This window comes from Tachyglossus aculeatus, chromosome 5 (assembly GCF_015852505.1).
Source record: "Tachyglossus aculeatus isolate mTacAcu1 chromosome 5, mTacAcu1.pri, whole genome shotgun sequence".
NCBI lineage: Eukaryota > Metazoa > Chordata > Mammalia > Monotremata > Tachyglossidae > Tachyglossus > Tachyglossus aculeatus.
In genome coordinates, this window is record NC_052070.1 from 61478743 (window position 1) to 61497808 (window position 19066).

General features: G+C 51.3%; 1 protein-coding gene across 1 annotated transcript in view; it reads right to left on the reverse strand.

Annotated features, from left to right (window-relative positions):
- The window catches only part of LOC119928159 (ATPase family AAA domain-containing protein 3), a 62394-nt gene that overhangs the window by 25304 nt on the left and 18024 nt on the right, over positions 1-19066 (reverse strand). The window contains exon 7 of the mRNA XM_038746142.1: positions 18661-18730. Within this exon, the coding sequence (XP_038602070.1) occupies positions 18661-18730 (70 nt within the window). The remainder of the gene's footprint in view (positions 1-18660; positions 18731-19066) is intronic.

The following is a 19066-nucleotide window of genomic DNA, read 5'->3' on the forward strand; positions in this document are numbered from 1 at the left end:
TCCGGGACACCTGTCTGCCCAGTGCCAGCTGGCAGTTGGAATGCTTGGGGATCGCAGCAGGGATGGGACCAACCGTCCATCTTCTGTCAGTACAGGGGGGTGCCAAAGGAGCTCAGACCCCTCGGGTTCGGCTGCCCCCACCAGCCTCGGGGGCCCGACGGCAGAGCAGGGGAGCGGCAGGATCGTTTCTGGGGGTCACGATCTGACCGAGCTGCCGCCGGTCAAACTGGGGAAAGGCCGAGGGAGGCAGCTCTGCCCTCCCTTTGGGAAAAAGCCTGTCAGGCAGCTGAGGGCCTGGTGGGGACAAGCCCCTCGCCCTGGCTCAAACCCGACCCGGCACGTGGGAAGCGGACAGATGGAGGTCTGGAGAGGGGGTTGGGACGGCTGCCAGTTGAGGTAGAAGAGCTTTTTCCCCGCTCCGTAACCCCCTGGATATCCTTCCACAACCATCGTTGATCTCTCCGAGCCCTCCCCGCCACACACACACAAACGCGCGCACGCAAAAACTTTATTTTTAGACATCAGAAAGCAAATCCGCCGAAGAAATGTCAGCTCAAACTGTTCCTCTGTGAGTGCTTTCTCCAGTTTACGGATTACTCACTGCAGGTTGTCGCGGGGCTCACGCCGATGGTGAGCTTGGTTGCCCACCGCTACCCAGAACGCCCCGCTACCGCCATGAGTGGCCCTCGGCCACGTGAGGAGAGGCTGGAGTCCAAATCGGGCACAGCAAATTTGCCCAGGTTGGGGTGTGGAGGGGCGGAGGCAGCAGAAGGCCCTTCAGCTTTCCACTTTGGGGCTGCTGTGGATGCCACTCTCTAGAAGGCCTCCTTGCAAACACACCGCCTGATGTTACTGCAGCCTGGTAAGCCCTTAAGCCCAGTTATTCCTTCTACACAGTTACGATGGGGCTGAAGGATTCAAGAAAAATAGGTTTCCACGGAAAGATTCTTAGAGGGAGAGGCGGAGAGAATCCTTCACCCGACAGCACCAGCATGACCGCGGAGAGAGCTATAAATAGCTCACAAGAAGGAGGAACAAGACTCGACTGTACGGTGCCGTGAGGGACGGGGTTCTTTCACCTGTCTGTTTTGAGGAGGTCCCTTTCCTGCCCACGCTACGGCGACCCCGTGGATCACCGACCCGGGAGTTGCTCAGCTCAAGCGGAATCGCCTACAAGTCGAACTGGCCAGGCTCAGGCGCTGGGAAAAAATTCACTTCAGTGTCTGCACCGGGCAGGGCGGCCCGACAAGTCCGAAAGGCCGACGGCTGCGACGGCGACCTAGTAGAAAGAGCGTGGGCCAGGGAATCGGAGCATCTGGGTTCTAATCCCGGCTCTGCCACTTGCTTACTGAGCGACGCTGTGCAAGTCCCTTCACTTCGCTCCCCCTCAGTTTCCTCACCTGAGAAAAATGGATTCAAAACCTGTTCTTCCTCATAATTAGAATGTGAACTCTGGTTGGGGCGGGGACTGTGTCCAGCCTTAATGCTTGTATCTCCCCCAACACTAATTAGCGAGTGCTTGGCAAACGGTAAGCCCTTAAATAACAAAACTATTATTACTGTTATTATTATTATTAGAAAAGTAGGATGATGGATAGTGGGCCAGGGAATCGGAGCATTTGGGTTCTAATCCCGGCTCTGCCACTTGCTTACTGAGCGACGCTGTGCAAGTCCCTTCACTTCGCTCCCCCTCAGTTTCCTTATCTGAAAAAAATGGATTCAAAACCTGTTCTTCCTCATAATTAGAATGTGAACTCTGGTTGGGGCGGGGACTGTGTTCAGCCTTAATGCTTGTATCTGCCCCAACACTAATTAGCGAGTGCTTGGCAAAGAGTAAGCCCTTAAATAACAAAACTATTATTACTGTTATTATTATTAGAAAAGTAGGATGATGGATAGAGAAGCAGTGTGGCTCAGTGGAAAGAGCCCAGGCTTGGGAGTCTGAGGTTCTAATCCCAGCTCTGCCACTTGTCAGCTGTGTGGCTTTGGGCAAGTCACTTAACTTCTCTGGGCCTCAGTTTCCCCATCTGTTAAATGGGGATTAAGACTGCAAACCCCATGTGGGACAACCTAATCACCTTGTATCCTCCCCAGCGCTTAGAACAATCCTTTGCACATAGTAAGCGCTTAACAAATGCCATCATTATTATTATTATTATTGTTATCACGGGCTGGGGAAGGAAGACAATCAGCAGATTCTCTACAGACGAAGGAATGGGAGTTAAGATGGATCTGTCATCGGGGCTTTCTTTCCTTCATGACTTCCATGACCTTTCTCCTCTCCTCTGCTCTTCCAGGCCATAGAGACCCGCTTTCCCTCTCTTGCTCAGGAACCAAGGAATCAATCAATCAATCGTATTTATTGAGCGCTTACTGTGTGCAGAGCACTGTACTAAGCACTTGGGAAGTACAAGTTGGCAACATATAGAGACAGTCCCTACCCAACAGTGGGCTCTCAGTCTAAAAGGGGGAGACAGAGAACAAAACCAAACATACTAACAAAATAAAATAAATAGAATAGATATGTACAAGTAAAATAAATAAATAGAGTAATAAATATGTACAAACATATATACAGGTGCTGTGGGGAAGGGAAGGAGGTAAGGTGAGGGGATGGAGAGGGGGACGAGGGGGAATTAAGGAATGCCTTAACTCCCAGGAGCCAACAGGACAGTGAGTGCACGGTGGGGAAGCCCAGTCACCAGGTAGTTCTCAACGCTCCGGCCACCGACTGAGCAGGGAAACACAATCCCTGGAATCCAAGGATTGGGCTGTAAGCTCATTTTGGGCCAGGGAAAATTTCTGCTAATTCTGTTGTACGGTTCTCTCCCAGGTGCTTAGTACAGTCCTCTGCATACAGTAAGCGCTCAATAAATATGACTGTTGATGGAGCAGACTGCCAAGCTGCCACTCCTGGAGAATATGTGCTCGGGACTCAAGACAGAGCACATTCGAGCCCAGTTTTCCTGAAGTGAAACTGCACTGTCACTCGACTGCGGCCTTCGGAGTCCTTTTTTGGTTTTAATAATAAAGATGGCATTTATTAAGTGCTTATTATGTGCGAAGCACTGTTCTAAGCGCTGGGGAGGTTACAAGGTGATCAGGTTGTCCCACATGGGGCTCACAGTCTTAATCCCCATTTTACAGATGAGATAATTGAGGCACAGAGAAGTGAAGTGACTTGCCCAAAGTCACACAGCTGACAAGTGGCAGAGCCAGGATTTGAACCCATGACCTCTAACTCCAAAGCCCGTGCTCTTTCCACTGGGCCACACTGCTTAGGTGCTTACTATGTCTCTACTAAGTGCTGGGGTAGATACAAGCTAATTGGGTTGGACACAATCCCTGTCACACAGGGGGCTCACAATCTTAATCGCCATTTGACAGATGAGGGAGCCGAGGCACGGAAAAGTGACTTGCCTAAGGTCACACGGCCGACAAGTGACGGAGCTGGGATTAGAACCCAGGTTCTTCCAACTCCCAGATCTGGCGGATAGCCACATTGCTTCTCAAAGGAGAGGTTATAATAATGGAAACAGTAAGAATAACTATTGTTTCGTGGTGTTTGTTAAGCACTTACTACGTCCCAAGCACTATAATAATAATAATAATAAAGCGCTTAGTACAGTGCTCTGCACATAGTAAGCGCTCAATACGATTGATGATAATAATAATAATAATGTTGGTATTTGTTAAGCGCTTATGTGCCAAGCACTGTTCTAAACGCTGGGGTAGATACAAGGCAATCAGGTTGTCCCACGGCGGGCTCACAGTCTTCATCCCCATTTTACAGATGAGGGAACTGAGGCCCAGAGAAGTCCCAAAGTCACACAGCTGACAAGTGGCAGAGCCAGGATTTGAACCCACGACCTCTGACTCCAAAGCCCGTGCTCTTTCCACTGAGCCACGCTGCTTCCACTATACTAAGCAGTGGGGTAGATCCAAACGATCAGGTCAGATACAGTCCCTGTCTCACACGGGGCTTACAATCTAATCAATCGATGGTATTTACTGAGTGCTTACTGGGTGCAGAGCGCTGTGCTAAGTACTAAGCGCCGTACTAAATGCCGGGGTACATACAAACAAATCAGGTGGGATGCAGCCCCTGCCCCACAGGGCAGGTGGGAGCTCTTGCCATCCCTGCTTCCCGCGCGTTGCTGAAGACGGAGACTTGGGGACAAGAGACCCCGGCTGAGCTGGAGGGGCAGAGTTCACAAGCCCGTTGCCACGGACATGCAGCTCACTTCTCTGTGCCTCAGTTACCTCATCAGTAAAATGGGTGTCCCATGTGGGACACCGACTGTGTCCAACCACTCTGGTGCTTAGTAGTGTCTGGCACATAGTAAGCTCAACACGGGCAGGGAACGTGTCTGCTAATTCTGTCGTATTGTACTCTCCCAAACATTTAGTACGGTGCTCTGGACGTAGAAGGGCCCGACAAATACCAGTGACTGATTAACAAATGCCGTTTTACCAAGGAAGGGGTCTGTGGCCAACCTGACTTATCTGGAGAGTTTCTAGACTGTGAGCCCACTGTTGGGTAGGGACTGTCTCTATATGTTGCCAACTTGTACTTCCCAAGCGCTTAGTACAGTGCTCTGCACACAGTAAGCGCTCAATGAATACGACTGATTGATTGATTGATTGGAGAGCAGGTGAGTGAGGCAGAGGGATTCGAGGCATCGCTCCGGGCTGACCGCTACGAAAGGAATACGGGCCGCGTTTCCGATTCCGCTCCTCAGTTTCACAACCTTCCCAAAGGTTCCGCTCAAAGTCACAACTCCCGCTGCCGCCTCCCGACTGTATCTGGGGTTGGACTACCTCGTTAGCCTGTTTGATACTTCGGGGGGCAGGACTAAGTGCCAGTGACCAACCCTGGCATCACGGAGGGTTTCCCCGAGGCAGACCAGGACCTAACTCGAGTCGTCTTCAAGCTTCTTGTCAGCGCACGGTGCCATGCAACAATCCCTGATCAGCTGCGTGCTTTCGTCTGTTTTCACAGAACTGTCATCTGCGTCTAGCGGCTCCTGGACCGCTGCCTCAGTGACTTTTGATGGGGTTCCCAAGTCTGTTCAGTTGGAAGAGTTTCCTAGAGTTTCCTAGAGGATTGGCAGCCTGCTCTCCCTCTTCCTTAGATGGCGAGCCCCTACCCGCGTCTGAAAGGGACCGTGTCCGACCTGGCTATCCTGTATCTTCCCCGGTGCGAGAAGGACCTGGGTTCTAATCCTGATCTGCCACCTGTCTGCCGTGTGACCTCGGACCAGTCAAGTCACTTCTCTGGGTCTCGGGTGCCACATCTGTAAAATGGGGATTAAGACTGTGAGTCCCGTGTGGGACAGAGACACAGTCCCAATTGCACAGTGCCTTGCACGTAAGTGCTTAACGAATAACACAATATATTATTGTAAGTCTAGATTTTAAAGACCTCCAAGCCCTCACTCCTGGATTGTTAGCTCTGTGAGAGCAGGGATGGGTTCTCCTCACTTCACTGTATTCCCCCAGGAGCTTAGCAGACTGTGACTTCTAGACTGTGAGCCCACTGTTGGGTAGGGACTGTCTCTATATGTTGCCAACTTGTACTTCCCAAGCGCTTAGTACAGTGCTCTGCACACAGTAAGCACTCAATAAATACGACTGATTGATTGATTGATAGTAGAGCTCTGCACACAGCCGGCACTCTGGAAATACTATCGGGGGATGCCTTCGACCGGTTCAGATTTCAGAGGTTTGCCACAACCTTGCACTTTTGTAAAGTCTCTGGAGACGCTGTCTGTCTCAGCAGCCTCTCGCTCTGAGACTGGCTTCGGGAGTCAGAGGCTCTGTGGGAAAGGGGCCTTCCCTAGCGCGTCTCTCACTCGCCATTGGTCCACCAGGCCCCATCAACATCGGGCCGGACATGCCACAACCCTAGTAATAAGAATAGTTGTGATATTTGTTAATCGTTATGTGCCAGCACTGTTCTAAGCACTGGGGTAGATATAAGGTAATCAGGTTGGACACAGTCCCTATCCCACATGGAGCTCAGTCTCAATCCCCACTTTACAGAGGAGGTAACTGAGACCCGGAGAAGTGAAGGGACTTGACCAAGGTCACACCACAGAACTGCGGCAGAGCCGGGATTAGAACCCAGGACCTCTGACCCCCAAGCCCGGTTTCTTTCCACCGGGCCACACTAAACACCGCTTACCTTGAACAAGACGCGATCAGCACAGAACGGACCTTCTCAAGTTAACAAATCACCCAAGTCGATCACTTAAGCTTCACAGAGGACTGAAGGTCTAAGCTAAAGTTCACTCACTCATCTCCTCATTCATCCAATTGTATTTATTGGGCATAGCACTGTACTAAATGCTCGGGAGAGCACAATATAACAATAAACAGACACGTTCCCTGCCTACAACGAGCTTACGGTCTAAATGAGACTGCAGCCTGACTCCCCGGGCTACTGGTGACTGGCCCTCGGGGTTATGGAAAGGAAGGAGAGAAGGGCAGAAGTGCCCCTGAGAGTGAGCGTGTGGCGGTACCCACGTCCGCCTGGCAACTCCAGCTCGGTTCCCGGCGGAGCTCAGCCGCCGCTGTTCCCGAGTCAACCGGCATCTCCCCTCACCAATCAATCAATCAATCAATCGTATTTATTGAGCGCTTACTATGTGCAGAGCACTGTACTAAGCGCTTGGGAAGTACAAATTGGCATCACATAGAGACAGTCCCTACCCAACAGTGGGCTCACAGTCTAAAAGGGGGAGACAGAGAACAGAACCAAACATACCAACAAAATAAAATAAGTAGGATAGAAATGTACAAGTAAAATAAATAAATAAATAAATAAATAGAGTAATAAATATGTACAACCATATATACATATATACAGGTGCTGTGGGGAAGGGAGGGAGGTAAGACGGGGGGATGGAGAGGGGGACGAGGGGGAGAGGAAAGAAGGGGCTCAGTCTGGGAAGGCCTCCTGGAGGAGGTGAGCTCTCAGCAGGGCCTTGAAGGGAGGAAGAGAGCTAGCTTGGCGGATGGGCAGAGGGAGGGCATTCCAGGCCCGGGGGATGACGTGGGCCGGGGGTCGATGGCGGGACAGGCGAGAGCGAGGTACAGTGAGGAGATTAGTGGTGGAGGAGCGGAGGGACGGCCTCACCAGCCACGTGAGGCCGTCCCGTCGGAGAACGCTTCTCTTTTCGGAAACACGTTGCCCAAGATCCCCAGATCTGGCTTTCAACCCACAGGACGAAAGGGCCGTTGAAAGCGCTGGCCGGCCAGCCCAAGGGGCACCCTGCGAAAGGTCCCGGGAAAGCCCCAGGGGTACCAGGGAAGTGCCTGCAGTCCCACATGTTCTCCAGCCCTCCTCCCTCACCACCAGTACTACCTTGGCCCTGGAATCTTCCAGAGAGAGAACGGTTCCCGGCAGAGGAAGACGGACCGGCCTTTCCAGCTTGCCCCGATCAAGCCGAGGGCTCTCCTCTGGTGCCAGTAGCCATCTCTCACTCTCTGGAGGCCCCGAGCAGCCCCCCAACCCTACCAAGCCCTGAAGGGCACAGCTGAGGGCTCTCAGACCCAATCCCAGCCTTCTCAGGGAGAACGGTGGAGAGGAATGGGGATGACTCTCCTCCACCCCACATCAGGGCGGCCGATGGTTCTCCCTCGGGGAGGTTGTGGGGGAAACGGGAGTCCTGGGTCCGGCCCCCACGCTGAGGCAGGGTCCTGCCGGCTCCGGTCTGATTTCCAGAGCAGGCTCCCGGTCAGAACTTGAAGATTGAAAATGCAAGGCAGTGGCACTTTGGTGACATTTCAGTTAGAAGAGTGAACCAGCTTCCTGACTCGGGCAGCGGAGTGCGAGACCCTCAGGAAAGGGTTTTTGTACTAAAAAGGCTCCTCTGGAGCTGCTATTTCTACCCCCTTATTTTAGTCCTTTCACTGCCAACAGGGCAAAGAGCAATTCCTTCGCACTGTGCCCCGATCGGGTCACATCACAGTCACTTATGAACACACTCAATCTATCGGATGTACTGAGCACTCACTATGTGCACAGCACTGTAATAAGCACTTGGGAGAGTACAATATACCAGTCTCGGCTACGGGAGGGAGAGTCAAGCAGGGGCCTACCCACTCCATTCCTAGCTGGCTAGCGAGTGGAAGGCAATCTGCTACAAGTCAAAACTCACCCGTGCTGGGCAGCAGCGGCATGGAAGAGTCAAGGGTGGAGACTCAAGTTTACTGCGCAGAAGGCGGCCATGGGAAACCACTTCTGGATTTTTCCCCAGAAAACTCTACGGATACACTACCAGAACGATTGCAGATGGAGAGCGGGGCGTTCTGGGAGGGATGTGTCCGTGGTGTCGCTATGGGTCGGAAACGACAACAGCGTAAGACAAGAGTACAATAAAACAATAAACAGACACATCTCCTGCCCACAACGAACTTGAAGGGGAAGGGCAGGTGGAGAGCTTGGCTTGGCAGGTGCCAGCTCCTCACTTCTACAGCTCAGAGCCTGGTCCCGTGTGGGCACGTCAGCTGGTGCGGCGTTGTACCCGTTGCCACTTGCCTGGAAGCTCCTCGAGGGCAGGGATCCTGTCTACCAACACTGTTGCACTCTACTCTCCCAGGCGCTTAGCACAGTGCTCTGCACGCAGTAAGTGTTCAATGAACATCATGAACATTACCCTTTTGCCTGCCGGGTAGCCTTGGGCAAAGCGCTTCACTTCTCTGTGCTTCAGTGACCTCATCTAGAAAATGCGGATTAAGACTGTGAGCCCCATGTGGGACGGGGACTATGCCCAACCCGACTTGCTTGTACTTGATTTATTCAGTCATTCATTCAGTCATATTTATTGAGCGCTTACTGTGTGCAGAGCACTGTACTAAACACTTGGGAAGTGATGGTATAGACACCTGTCTGCTTGCTTTGTTTTGTTGTCCGTCTCCCCCTTCTAGACTGTGAGCTCACTGTTGGGTAGGGACTGTCTCTGTTGCCAAACTGTACTTTCCAAGCACTTAGTACAGTGCCCTGCCCACGGTAATTTCTCAATAAATACGACTGAAGGAATGAATTTGCTTAGTACAGTGCCTGGCACATAGTAAGCGCTTAACAAATACCACAATTATTATTACCATTAAACTATCAATTGACTGCACTGCAGCTGGAGTTCTGACTTGGGAGTGGGGGAATTCATCCAATCGTATTTCTTGAGCGCTTACTGTGTGCAGAGCACTGTCCTAAGCGCTTGGGAAGTACAAGTTGGCAACATCCATTCATTCATTCATTCAATCGCATTTATTGAGCGCTTACTGTGCGCACAGCACTGTACTAAGCGCTTGGGAAGTACAAGTTGGCAACATATAGAGACGGTCCCCACCCAACAGTGGGCTCACAGTCTAGAAGGGGGAGACAGACAACAAAACATATTAACAAAATAAAATGACTGGTAGAATCTGAGCCAATAACAATAATAATAATAATAATGGCATTTATTAAGTGCTTACTATGTACAAAGCACTGTTCCAAGCGCTGGGGAGGTCACAAGGTCACAACATATAGAGACGGTCCCTACCCAACAGCAGGCTCACAGTCTAGAAATAAAGATGGGCAACGGAATACGATGTTCTTGCACTGTGCGCAATGTGGGGACCCTGGTGTGCGACTCTTTGGGATAAAAGGGAAATATCCCCCGGGCGTTGTCCACCCCCATCAAATCCCACGGGTCCCTGGTTCTGCCAGGCCTGAGGAGGCTATTTGGCATTTCCACCGCTGCTTCCCCTGCCCTCGCGTCAAACAGAAGTGCTTTCGCTAGGGAGAGGGGAAGGAGGAGGAGGAGGAGACAGGAGAATCAGTGTCGTCACAAACTAGGTCAGAGACTTAAAATTCCCCGAGGACTCGCTCCCTTTAACACTTATTAGTCCCCATTCTCTGTCTTGCAGGTTATTACCGACACCCAGGAGGTCCCTGGTCTGGCGGGGCTGAGGGGGAGGTGGGAGGACAGCAGAGAAGCGAGGAAAACCAGGGGAAGAATGGGGACCCAAGCTTCTAGAAAGGTGATCCACTCCCCAAACCGGAGCGTGGCCTCGTGGATAGAGCACAGGCCTGGGTTCTAATCCTGACTCCGCCATTTGTCTGCTAGGTGACCCTGAGCAAGTCACTTCACTTCTCTGTGCCTCAGTTACCTCATCGATAAAATGGGGATTAAGACTGCGAGCCCCATGTGGGACAGGGACCGCATCCAACCTGATTAACTTGTACCTACCCCAGTGCTTAGAACAGTGCTCAACACATAGTAAGCCCTTAACAAATACCACTATTATTATTAATTCTATTTATTGAGCACTTTCTGTGTGCATAGCACTAGATTAAGCGCTTGGGAGGGTACAACATAACATCAGACACATTTCCTGCCCACAATGAGCTCACAGTCTAGAGGGGGAGACAGACATCGATATAAATAAATAGATAAATAAATTACAGATATATACCTATGTGCTGTGGGGAATGGAAGGAGGACGAATGAAGGAGCAAGTATAAGCGGCACAAAAGGGAGTGCGAGAAGAGGAGAGGAGGGCTCAGTCAGGGAAGGCTTCCTGGAGATGTGCCTTCGATACAGCTTTGAAGTGGGGGAGAGCGATTATCTGTCTGATACAAGGAGGGAGGGTGTACCAGGCCGGAGGTAGGATGACGGCAAAAAATCGGTGGCAAGATAGATGAGACCGAGGTACAGCGAGAAGGTTAGCACCAGAGGAATGAAGCGTGTGGGTTGGGATGTAGTAAGAGAACAGCAAGGTGAGGTAGGAGGGGGCAAAGTGAGCGACTGCTTTAAAGCCAGTGGCGAGCAGTTTTTGCTTGCTGTGGAGGTGGAAGGACAATAATGTTGTTGTTATTATTATTATTATTAGACCCTGGCATGGACCTGGCCCAGGCCCTATGGTGGGTGAGACCTGCCTGGAGAGGCAAGGTGCCCATAGTCGTCCGGTGAGAGATCGCGCCCCCGCCCCCAGCCCAATGACGCCTGCGGAAGGGGGGGGTGGCGCCTCGGAGACATCTATTCTAAGCGTAACGTGTCGATGACCTCGGCGAGGGGCCGGACAGAGCCTCACGCTGCCGCTCCACAACAGAACCCACGGATGGCACGTCTGCCAGCCCGCTCGCGGCATCTTGAAATCTGGGAACGAGACCCTTTGGGACAGCCCCCTGACGGATATTTGTATCCTTGGGAACCTCTCCTCCCCGACTCCCTGGCTCCCTCGGACCCCGAGGGGCCGTTTTTAAACCCTCCAAGGACCCGAGCCCCCCAGCAATACCACAATCCGCGGCGCACGAAGGGCGGGGGTCTTTCAGCGACACTGCCGCTGGGGTCGGGGGGAAGGGGCCGGAGGAGAAACGCAACGGGGCTGAGTGTGGGGCCCAACACTCCCCTTCTAAAGAAAGCCATCCAAGACACTAGATCCAGATTTCTTTACTGTGTTTTGTTAAAATGTTACACCTAAGAAATAAAAAAAAACCAAAACCCCTCAAAGCCCTAAAGGTCTGGTGTCATCACATGGCAGCTAATGAGTGTCACGAGGTCCCAGAGATGGGACAGGGAGAGCAGTGGTGGCAGCTTTTTCTGGTAAAGGCCTGGCGAGCCATTTGCTTGGCCATTTTCTGATCACATGAGGGGCCAGGAATCAGAGAGAAACTGGGGTGTCATTATATCCTTTGTGAGGCGAAGGACAGCAAATCCAAATGTGTGACAAATATTTCTCCATGTTTCTAACGGGAAAAAGATTTGAAAAGTGCCTAGCACTGTACCAAGCGCTGGTGTAGATACATATTAACCACACTGGACACAATCCACGTCCCACACGGGGCCCCCAGGGTTAAGCCCCATTTTACAGATGAGGTAACTGAGGCCTTGAGAAGTTAAGGGACTCACTCCAGGTCACAGAGCAGACAAGCGGCAGAGCCGGGATTAGAACCCAGATAATAATACGAGTAATAACAGCTGTGGTATTTGTTAAGCACTTACTACGTACCAAGCACTGAGACAGGTAAAAGATAATTGGGCTGGATGCAGACCCTGCCCCACAGTCTTAAGCTCCATTTTACAGATGAGGTAACTGAGGCCCAGAGAAGCAAAGTGACTTGCCCAGGGTCAAACAGCATTTTGTTGTCTGTCTCCCCTTTCTAATAAGAATAATGATGGCATTTACTAAGCGCTTACTACATACAAAGCACTGTTCTAAGCGCTGGGGGGGGAGGGGGGATACAAGGTGATCAGGTTGTCCCACGGGGGGCTCACAGTCTTAATCCCCATTTTACAGATGAGGGAACTGAGGCTCAGAGAAGTTAAGTGACTTGCCCAAGATCACACAGCAGACGTGGCGGAGCCGGTATTTGAACCCACGACCTCTGACTCCCAAGCCCGGGCTCTTTCCACTGAGCCACGCTGCTTCTAGACTGTGAGTCCATTGTTGGGTAGGGAGCGTCTCTATCTGTTGCCGACTTGTACTTCCCAAGCGTTTAGTAAAGTGCTCTGCACACAGTCAGCGCTCAATACGATTGAATGAATGAATGAAAATGGCAGAGACGGGATTAGAACCCATGTCCTCTGACTCTCAGGCCGTGCTCCCTCCCCTAGGCCACTCTGCATTCAAAAACCCAGACAGGTTGCAACACTGCTCAGTCGAGACCGGAGAGAAAAAACCATTGACACTTTACATGGGCTATGCCTCCACGAGGCAGTATGATTTTGGAATCAGCCCTGCCTTGATTTGTGGGTCTCTGCTCTCAAAGGCACACCCCTAGTGTCTCCCCTTCTAGACTGTGAGCTCATTCGTTCATTCACTCGATCGTATTTATTAAGCACTCACCGTGTGCAGAACCCTGCACTAAGCCCTTGGAAAAGTACAAAACAACACTAAACCGTGACAATCCCTGTTCACACTGAGTTTACAGTCTAGAGGGTGCTCGTTGCGGGCAGGGAATGTGTCGGTTTGTTGTTGTAGTGTACTCTCCCAAGTGTTTAGACAATGCCTTGCACAAAGAAAGCACTCAATAAATACAGCTGAATTGAATCCTCAGTACAGTGCTCTGCACACAGTAAGCGCTCAATAAATACGATTGAATGAATGAATGAATAACATCCTGACTGGATTACTGCATCAGCATCCTTTCTGATCTCCTAACTGCCTGTCTCTCCCCACTTCAGTCTATACTTTACTCTGCTGCCCGGACTATCTTTCGACAGAAACGCTCTGGGCGTGTCACTCCCCTTCTCAAAAATCTCCAGTGGTTGCCTATTAACCTCCGTATCAAGCAAAAACTCCTCATTATTGGCTTCAAAGCTCTCCATCCCCTCGCCCCCTCCTACCTCACCTCCCTTCTCTCCTTCTCCAGCCCAGCCCGCACACTCCGCTCCTTGGCTGCCGCTCACCTCCTCACTGTGCCTCGTTCTCACCTGTCCCGCCGTCGACCCCCGGCCCACGTCCTACCTCTGGCCTGGAATGCCCTTCTTCCTCACATCCGCCAAACTAGCTCACTTCCCCCTTCCAAGCCCTACTGAAAGCTCACCTCCTCCAGGAGGCCTTCCCAAACTGAGCCCCCCCATTTCCTCTACTCCTCCTCCCCACCGCCCCTACTTCCTCCCTCTGCTCGACCCCCCCTCCCCACCCCACAGCACTTGTGTATCTATGCATGTATTTATTATTCTATTTATATTATTAATGATGTGCATACATCTATAATTCTATTTATTTTGATACTACTGATGCCTGTCTACTTGTTTTGTTGTCCGTCTCCCCCCTTCTAGACTGAGAGCCCGTTGTTGGGTAGGGATTGTCTCTCTGTTGCAGAACTGTACTTTCCAAGCGCTTAGTACAGTGCTCTGCACACAGTAAGCGCTCAATAAATACGATTGAATGAATGAATGAATGAATGAATGAATTCCCAGGCAGTCAGCCCTGCTGCCTTTTGGGGGGGCTCTGCTAACCACAGCGCCCCCTAGTGTCTCGCAGCCACATTCCCAGGTGCACAGAATTAGTGTTTATCACAACACTAATTATAAAAATAACTGTGATATTTAAGTGCTTCCTATATGCCAAGCGCTCTACTAAGCGCTGGGGTAGATCCGTGATATTCAGAACCCACATGGGGCCTCCAGTCTAAATAGGGGGGAGAACAGGGTATTGACTCCCCCATTCTGCAAACAACGGAACTGAGGCACAGAAGTGACTCTCCTGAGGTCACAGAGCAGACGAGTGGCAGAGCTTGGATTAGAACCCAGGTCCTCCAACTCCTTCCACGAGGCCCCGCTGCCTCTCAGTTTCAGTTCCCCCTCTCGGTCCTGGGTTTCCGAAAGGGTATCCCGGGTGGGAGCTTCAGTTGGATTGAAGAGCAGAGCGAGATGGCAGTCACACACATTTAGACGTTCCAGTGCCGCCGAGTCGATGTCCGCGATCCTTTCTTTGAGGAAAACCACCCAACTGGAACAAGGGCAATCTACCACACCTGACTTACTAAAGGTGGCTACTCATTCAACGGTGCCAGCGTCACGCGAATGCCACCGCGGAGGCGGCTAAAGCAGAGCCGTTCTCCGGGAACATGCCTCCTGCCTGCCATGTGCATCCTTCAAATGTGGCACACAAATAGGGCTCATAGTCTAAGACGGAGGGAGAACAGGCCTTCCCAGACTAAACCCCGCTTTTCCTCAGGCCCCCTTCCCTTTCGCGTCACCTCGAATCACTCCCTTTGCCCTTCCCCTCCACTCTCCCCATCCTACAACACTTATGGCATCCAAATTCATTTCCTGGGGAGAGGAATAAAGGAGGATTGGGATGAAAGAAAGAGGGGTCCTTGCCCCGCTCTTAACTGGGCTCCTAAGTGCCATTCAACTAGTGAATTTAGTGATAATAATGTTGGTATTTGTTAAGTGCTTAGTATGTGCCAAGCACTGTTCTAAGTGCTGGGGTAGATACAAGGTAATCAGGTTGTACCACATGGGGCTCACAGTCTTACAGATGAGGTAACTGAGGCCCGGAGAAGTTAAGTGACTTGCCCAAAGTCATACAGCTGACGAGTGGTAGAGCCAGGATTAAAACCCACACCCTCTGATTCCCAAGCCCGTACTCTTTCCACTAAGCCGCGCTGCTTCTCTTAATAGTAATAATAATAGTAGTAATAGTAGGACTAGTATTTATTAAGCACTTACTGTGTGCAGAACCTGGGACTAAGTGCTAGGAAAGAATAAATAATAATAATAATGATGGCATTTATTAAGTGCTTACTATGTGCAAAGCACTGTTCTAAGCGCTGGGGAGGTTACAAGGTGATCAGGTTGTCCCACGGGAGGCTCACAGTCTTCATCCTCATTTTACAGATGAGGTAACTGAGGCCCAGAGAAGTTAAGTGACGTGCCCAAAGTCACCCAGCTGACAACTGGCAGAGCCGGGATTTGAACCCATGACCTCTGACTCCAAAGCCCGTGCTCTTTCCACTGAGCCACGCTGCTTCTATACACAGATGAGCGGTAGATAGGGTGCCTGCCTATATTGTACTCTCACAAGCGCTTAGTACAGTGCTTTACACACAGTAAGTGCTCAATAAATACCACTGACAATGATCACCACATTAGCCTCCCACCCTCACAGCAATTATGTCCTTATATTTAAGCATTTCAATTTGTCTAGTGGAGTCAGAAGGGAGGAAATGAGCTCTAATCCTGGCTCCGCCACTTGTCTGCTATGTGATCTTGGGCAAGTCGTTTCACTTCTCCGGGCCTCAGTTCCTTCATCTGCACAATGGGGATTCGATACATTCATTCATCCAACTGTATTTATTGAGCACTTACTGTGTGCAGAGCACTGTACTAAGCACTTGGAAAGTACAATTCAGCAATAAAGACAGACAATCCCTGCCGACACTGGGTTTACAGTCTAGAGGCGGGGAGACAGACACCAAAACAATTAAACAGGCATCAATAGAAATAAATAGAATTATAGATACATACGTAAGTGCTGTGCGGTGGGGTGGGAAGGGAAAAGGGAGCGAATCGAAGTGATGTGGGAGGGGGGACTGAGGAAAAGGGGGGCTTAGTCTGGGAATACCTGTTGTCCACCCTTAGACTATGAGCCCTTAGTGAGACCTGATTATCTTGGAACTGTAAAATGGGGATTCATTCATATTTATTGAGCGCTTACTGTGTGCAGAGCACTGTACTAAGCGCTTGGCACTGTACTAAGGGATTACAACTGTGAGTCTTACGTGGAACAGGGACTGTGTTCAACCCGATTAACTTGTATCTTGTACAAGTAACTTGTACAAGTAACAAGTAACCTGTATCTATCCCAACACTTAGTATGGTGCCTGATACATAGTAAGCTCTTGTAAGGGCTTCTGCTCCCTTTACCCCACGGAAACTGCTTGCTCAAAGGTGACCGATGATCATCTTGCCAAACCCAACGGCCTCTACTCCATCCTAATTCTCCTCAACCTCTCAGCTGCCTTTGACACTTTCGAGCACCCCTTCTACCGGGAACATTTTTCAACCGTGGCTTCACTTATACTGTCCTCTCCTGCTTCTCCTTCTATCTCTCTGGCTGCTCATTCTCAGTCTCTTTCACAGGTTCCTCCTCTGCCTCCCCCCTCTAACTGTGGGGGTCCCTCAAGGTTCAGTTCTGGGTTCCCTTCTATTCTCCATCTACACCCACTCCCTTGGAAGACTCACTCGCTCCCATGGGTTCAACTACCATCTCCACACGGATGATTCCCAAATCTACATCTCCACCCCTGATCTTTCTCCTTCTCCACAATCTTGTATTTCCTCCTGCCTTCAAGACATCTCTACTTAGATGTCCCGTCAATAACTCAAACTTAACATGTCCAAAACAGAACTCCATCTTCCCACCAAAACCCTGCCATCTCCCTGACTTTCCCATCACCGTAGACAGCACTACCATCCTCCGCGTCTCACAAGCCCCGTAACCGTGCCATCATCTTTGACGTCTCTCAGGCAACCATGTATTCTGTCACCAAATCCTGTCAGTTCAACCTTTATAATCGCTAAAATCGGCCCTTTCCTCTCCGTCCAAATTGCTATGACGGAAATCCAATGGTGGATATCCCCGCTCGATTACTGTATCAGCCTCCTTGCCGGCCTCTCTGCCTCCCGTGGCTCTCCACTCCAGCCCATTCTTCACTCTGCTGCCTGAATCGTTTCTAAAAAACAGTTCAGTCCATGGTTCCCCACTCCTCAACTACTTCCAGTGGCTGCCCATCCACCTTGGCAACAAAGAGAAAATCCTTACCATTGGCTTTAACGCATCCTGTCCCTCCTACCTTATCTCTCCAATTTCCAACTACAACGCAGCCCGCAAATGTCTCTTGTCTAATACCAGCCTCCTCACTGGGCCTCCAACATGCCTATCTCTCCACCAACCTCTCGCTCACATCTTCCCTCTGCCCTAGAACACCCTCCCTCTTCATATCCGACAGAACATCCTCCTCCACTGTCAAAGCCTTATTAAAAGCACATCTCCTCCAAGAGGCCTTCCCTGATTAAGCCTCATTTCCCCTTCTTCCGTCCCTTCTGCGGCACCCTTGCGCTTGGATTTTCACCCTCTATTCACCGCCCCCCTCGCCCACAGATCCATAATTTATTTCTTTATTTATTCATTCATTCAATCGTATTTATTGAGCACTTACTGTGTGCAGAGCACTATAGTAAGCACTTGGGAAGTACAAGTTGGCAACATATAGAGACGGTCCCTACCCAACAGTGGGCTCACAGTCTAGAAGAATGTTTATATTAACGTTTATCTCCCCCTCTAGACTGTAAGCTCACTGTGGGCACGGCATGTAATAATAACAATAATAATAATGATAGCATTTATTAAGCGCTTACTATGTGCAATGCACTGTTCTAAGCGCTGGGGAGGTTACAAGGTGATCAGGTTGTCCCACGGGGGGCTCACAGCCTTAACCCCCATTTTACAGATGAGGTAACTGAGGCCCAGAGAAAGTGAAGTGACTTGCCCAAAGTCACACAGCTGGCAATTGGCGGAGTCGGGCTTTGAACCCATGACCTCTGACTCCAAAGCCCGGGCTCTTTCCACTGAGCCACGCTGCTTTGTCTGCCAACTCCATTACACTGTCCTCTCCCAAGTGTTTAGGGCTTTGCACACCGTAAGCGCTCAATCCGACTGACTGATCGAGTGACTGAGAACGGAAGCGGCGTCCTGTCCCGAACCGCCTCATCTCGGGTAAATTAATTGGGGACACCCCGCAGACTGGCTGTTTGTCCACAGCCACTGGACTTCCCAAGTCAAGCGGCTGCTGTGAGCCCGGCCACCCGTCAACGGGCCGCTCGGTTCGGCTGCTTCAGACTGCCCAGGGCCTGAGTACGCGAGCGCCGACCCCACCGGCTCCTGCCCCAAGTGGGGGCGAGGGGTCAGTCGATCGCATTAATCGAGCGCTCACTGCGGGCAGAGCACCGCACAAACAATACAGGAACAATATAATAGACGCATTGCCTGCCCACAGCGAACTTACAGTCCAGAGGGCGGAGAGCGGCGCCGAGATTCCGGCGGCACAGAAGCTGGAAGCTCGCCTTGAAAACCGGCCCCTCCTCCGACCCACCGCAGGGCCCGGGCCAGGGCCGCGGCACTGATGCTCCGCTGCTTGGGAGCCCCGCTTACCGTGGCTGTGATTTTGTCCCAGTCGGTCACGAAGGCCCGAAATCCTTCGCCGAACAGCGTGCCGGCTGTCCTGTGGAGGGGAAAAGGCGGCACCGTCACGGGGAGGAAAAAGTGCCCCCGCACGAGATGACGGCCCCTCAAACCGGAGATCATAATCCGGCTTCCCAGCCCTCCCCAGATGCCTGATAAACCCACTGTGGGGGCTAAGGGAGGGTCTTCCACCTTGGCTGCCAAGCTAAGAGCCCAGTTATAGCTGGAAGCTGCCACCATGGGCACTAGATTCAAGTCTTTGACAGCTTAGGCGAGCTTTAGATGGGCCCTCTCGACTTTCTCAGGGGAGCAGCGGGAAGTCACAGGCCCCTGAGAAGTAGCGTGGTCTACTGGAAAGAGCACAGGCCTGGGAATC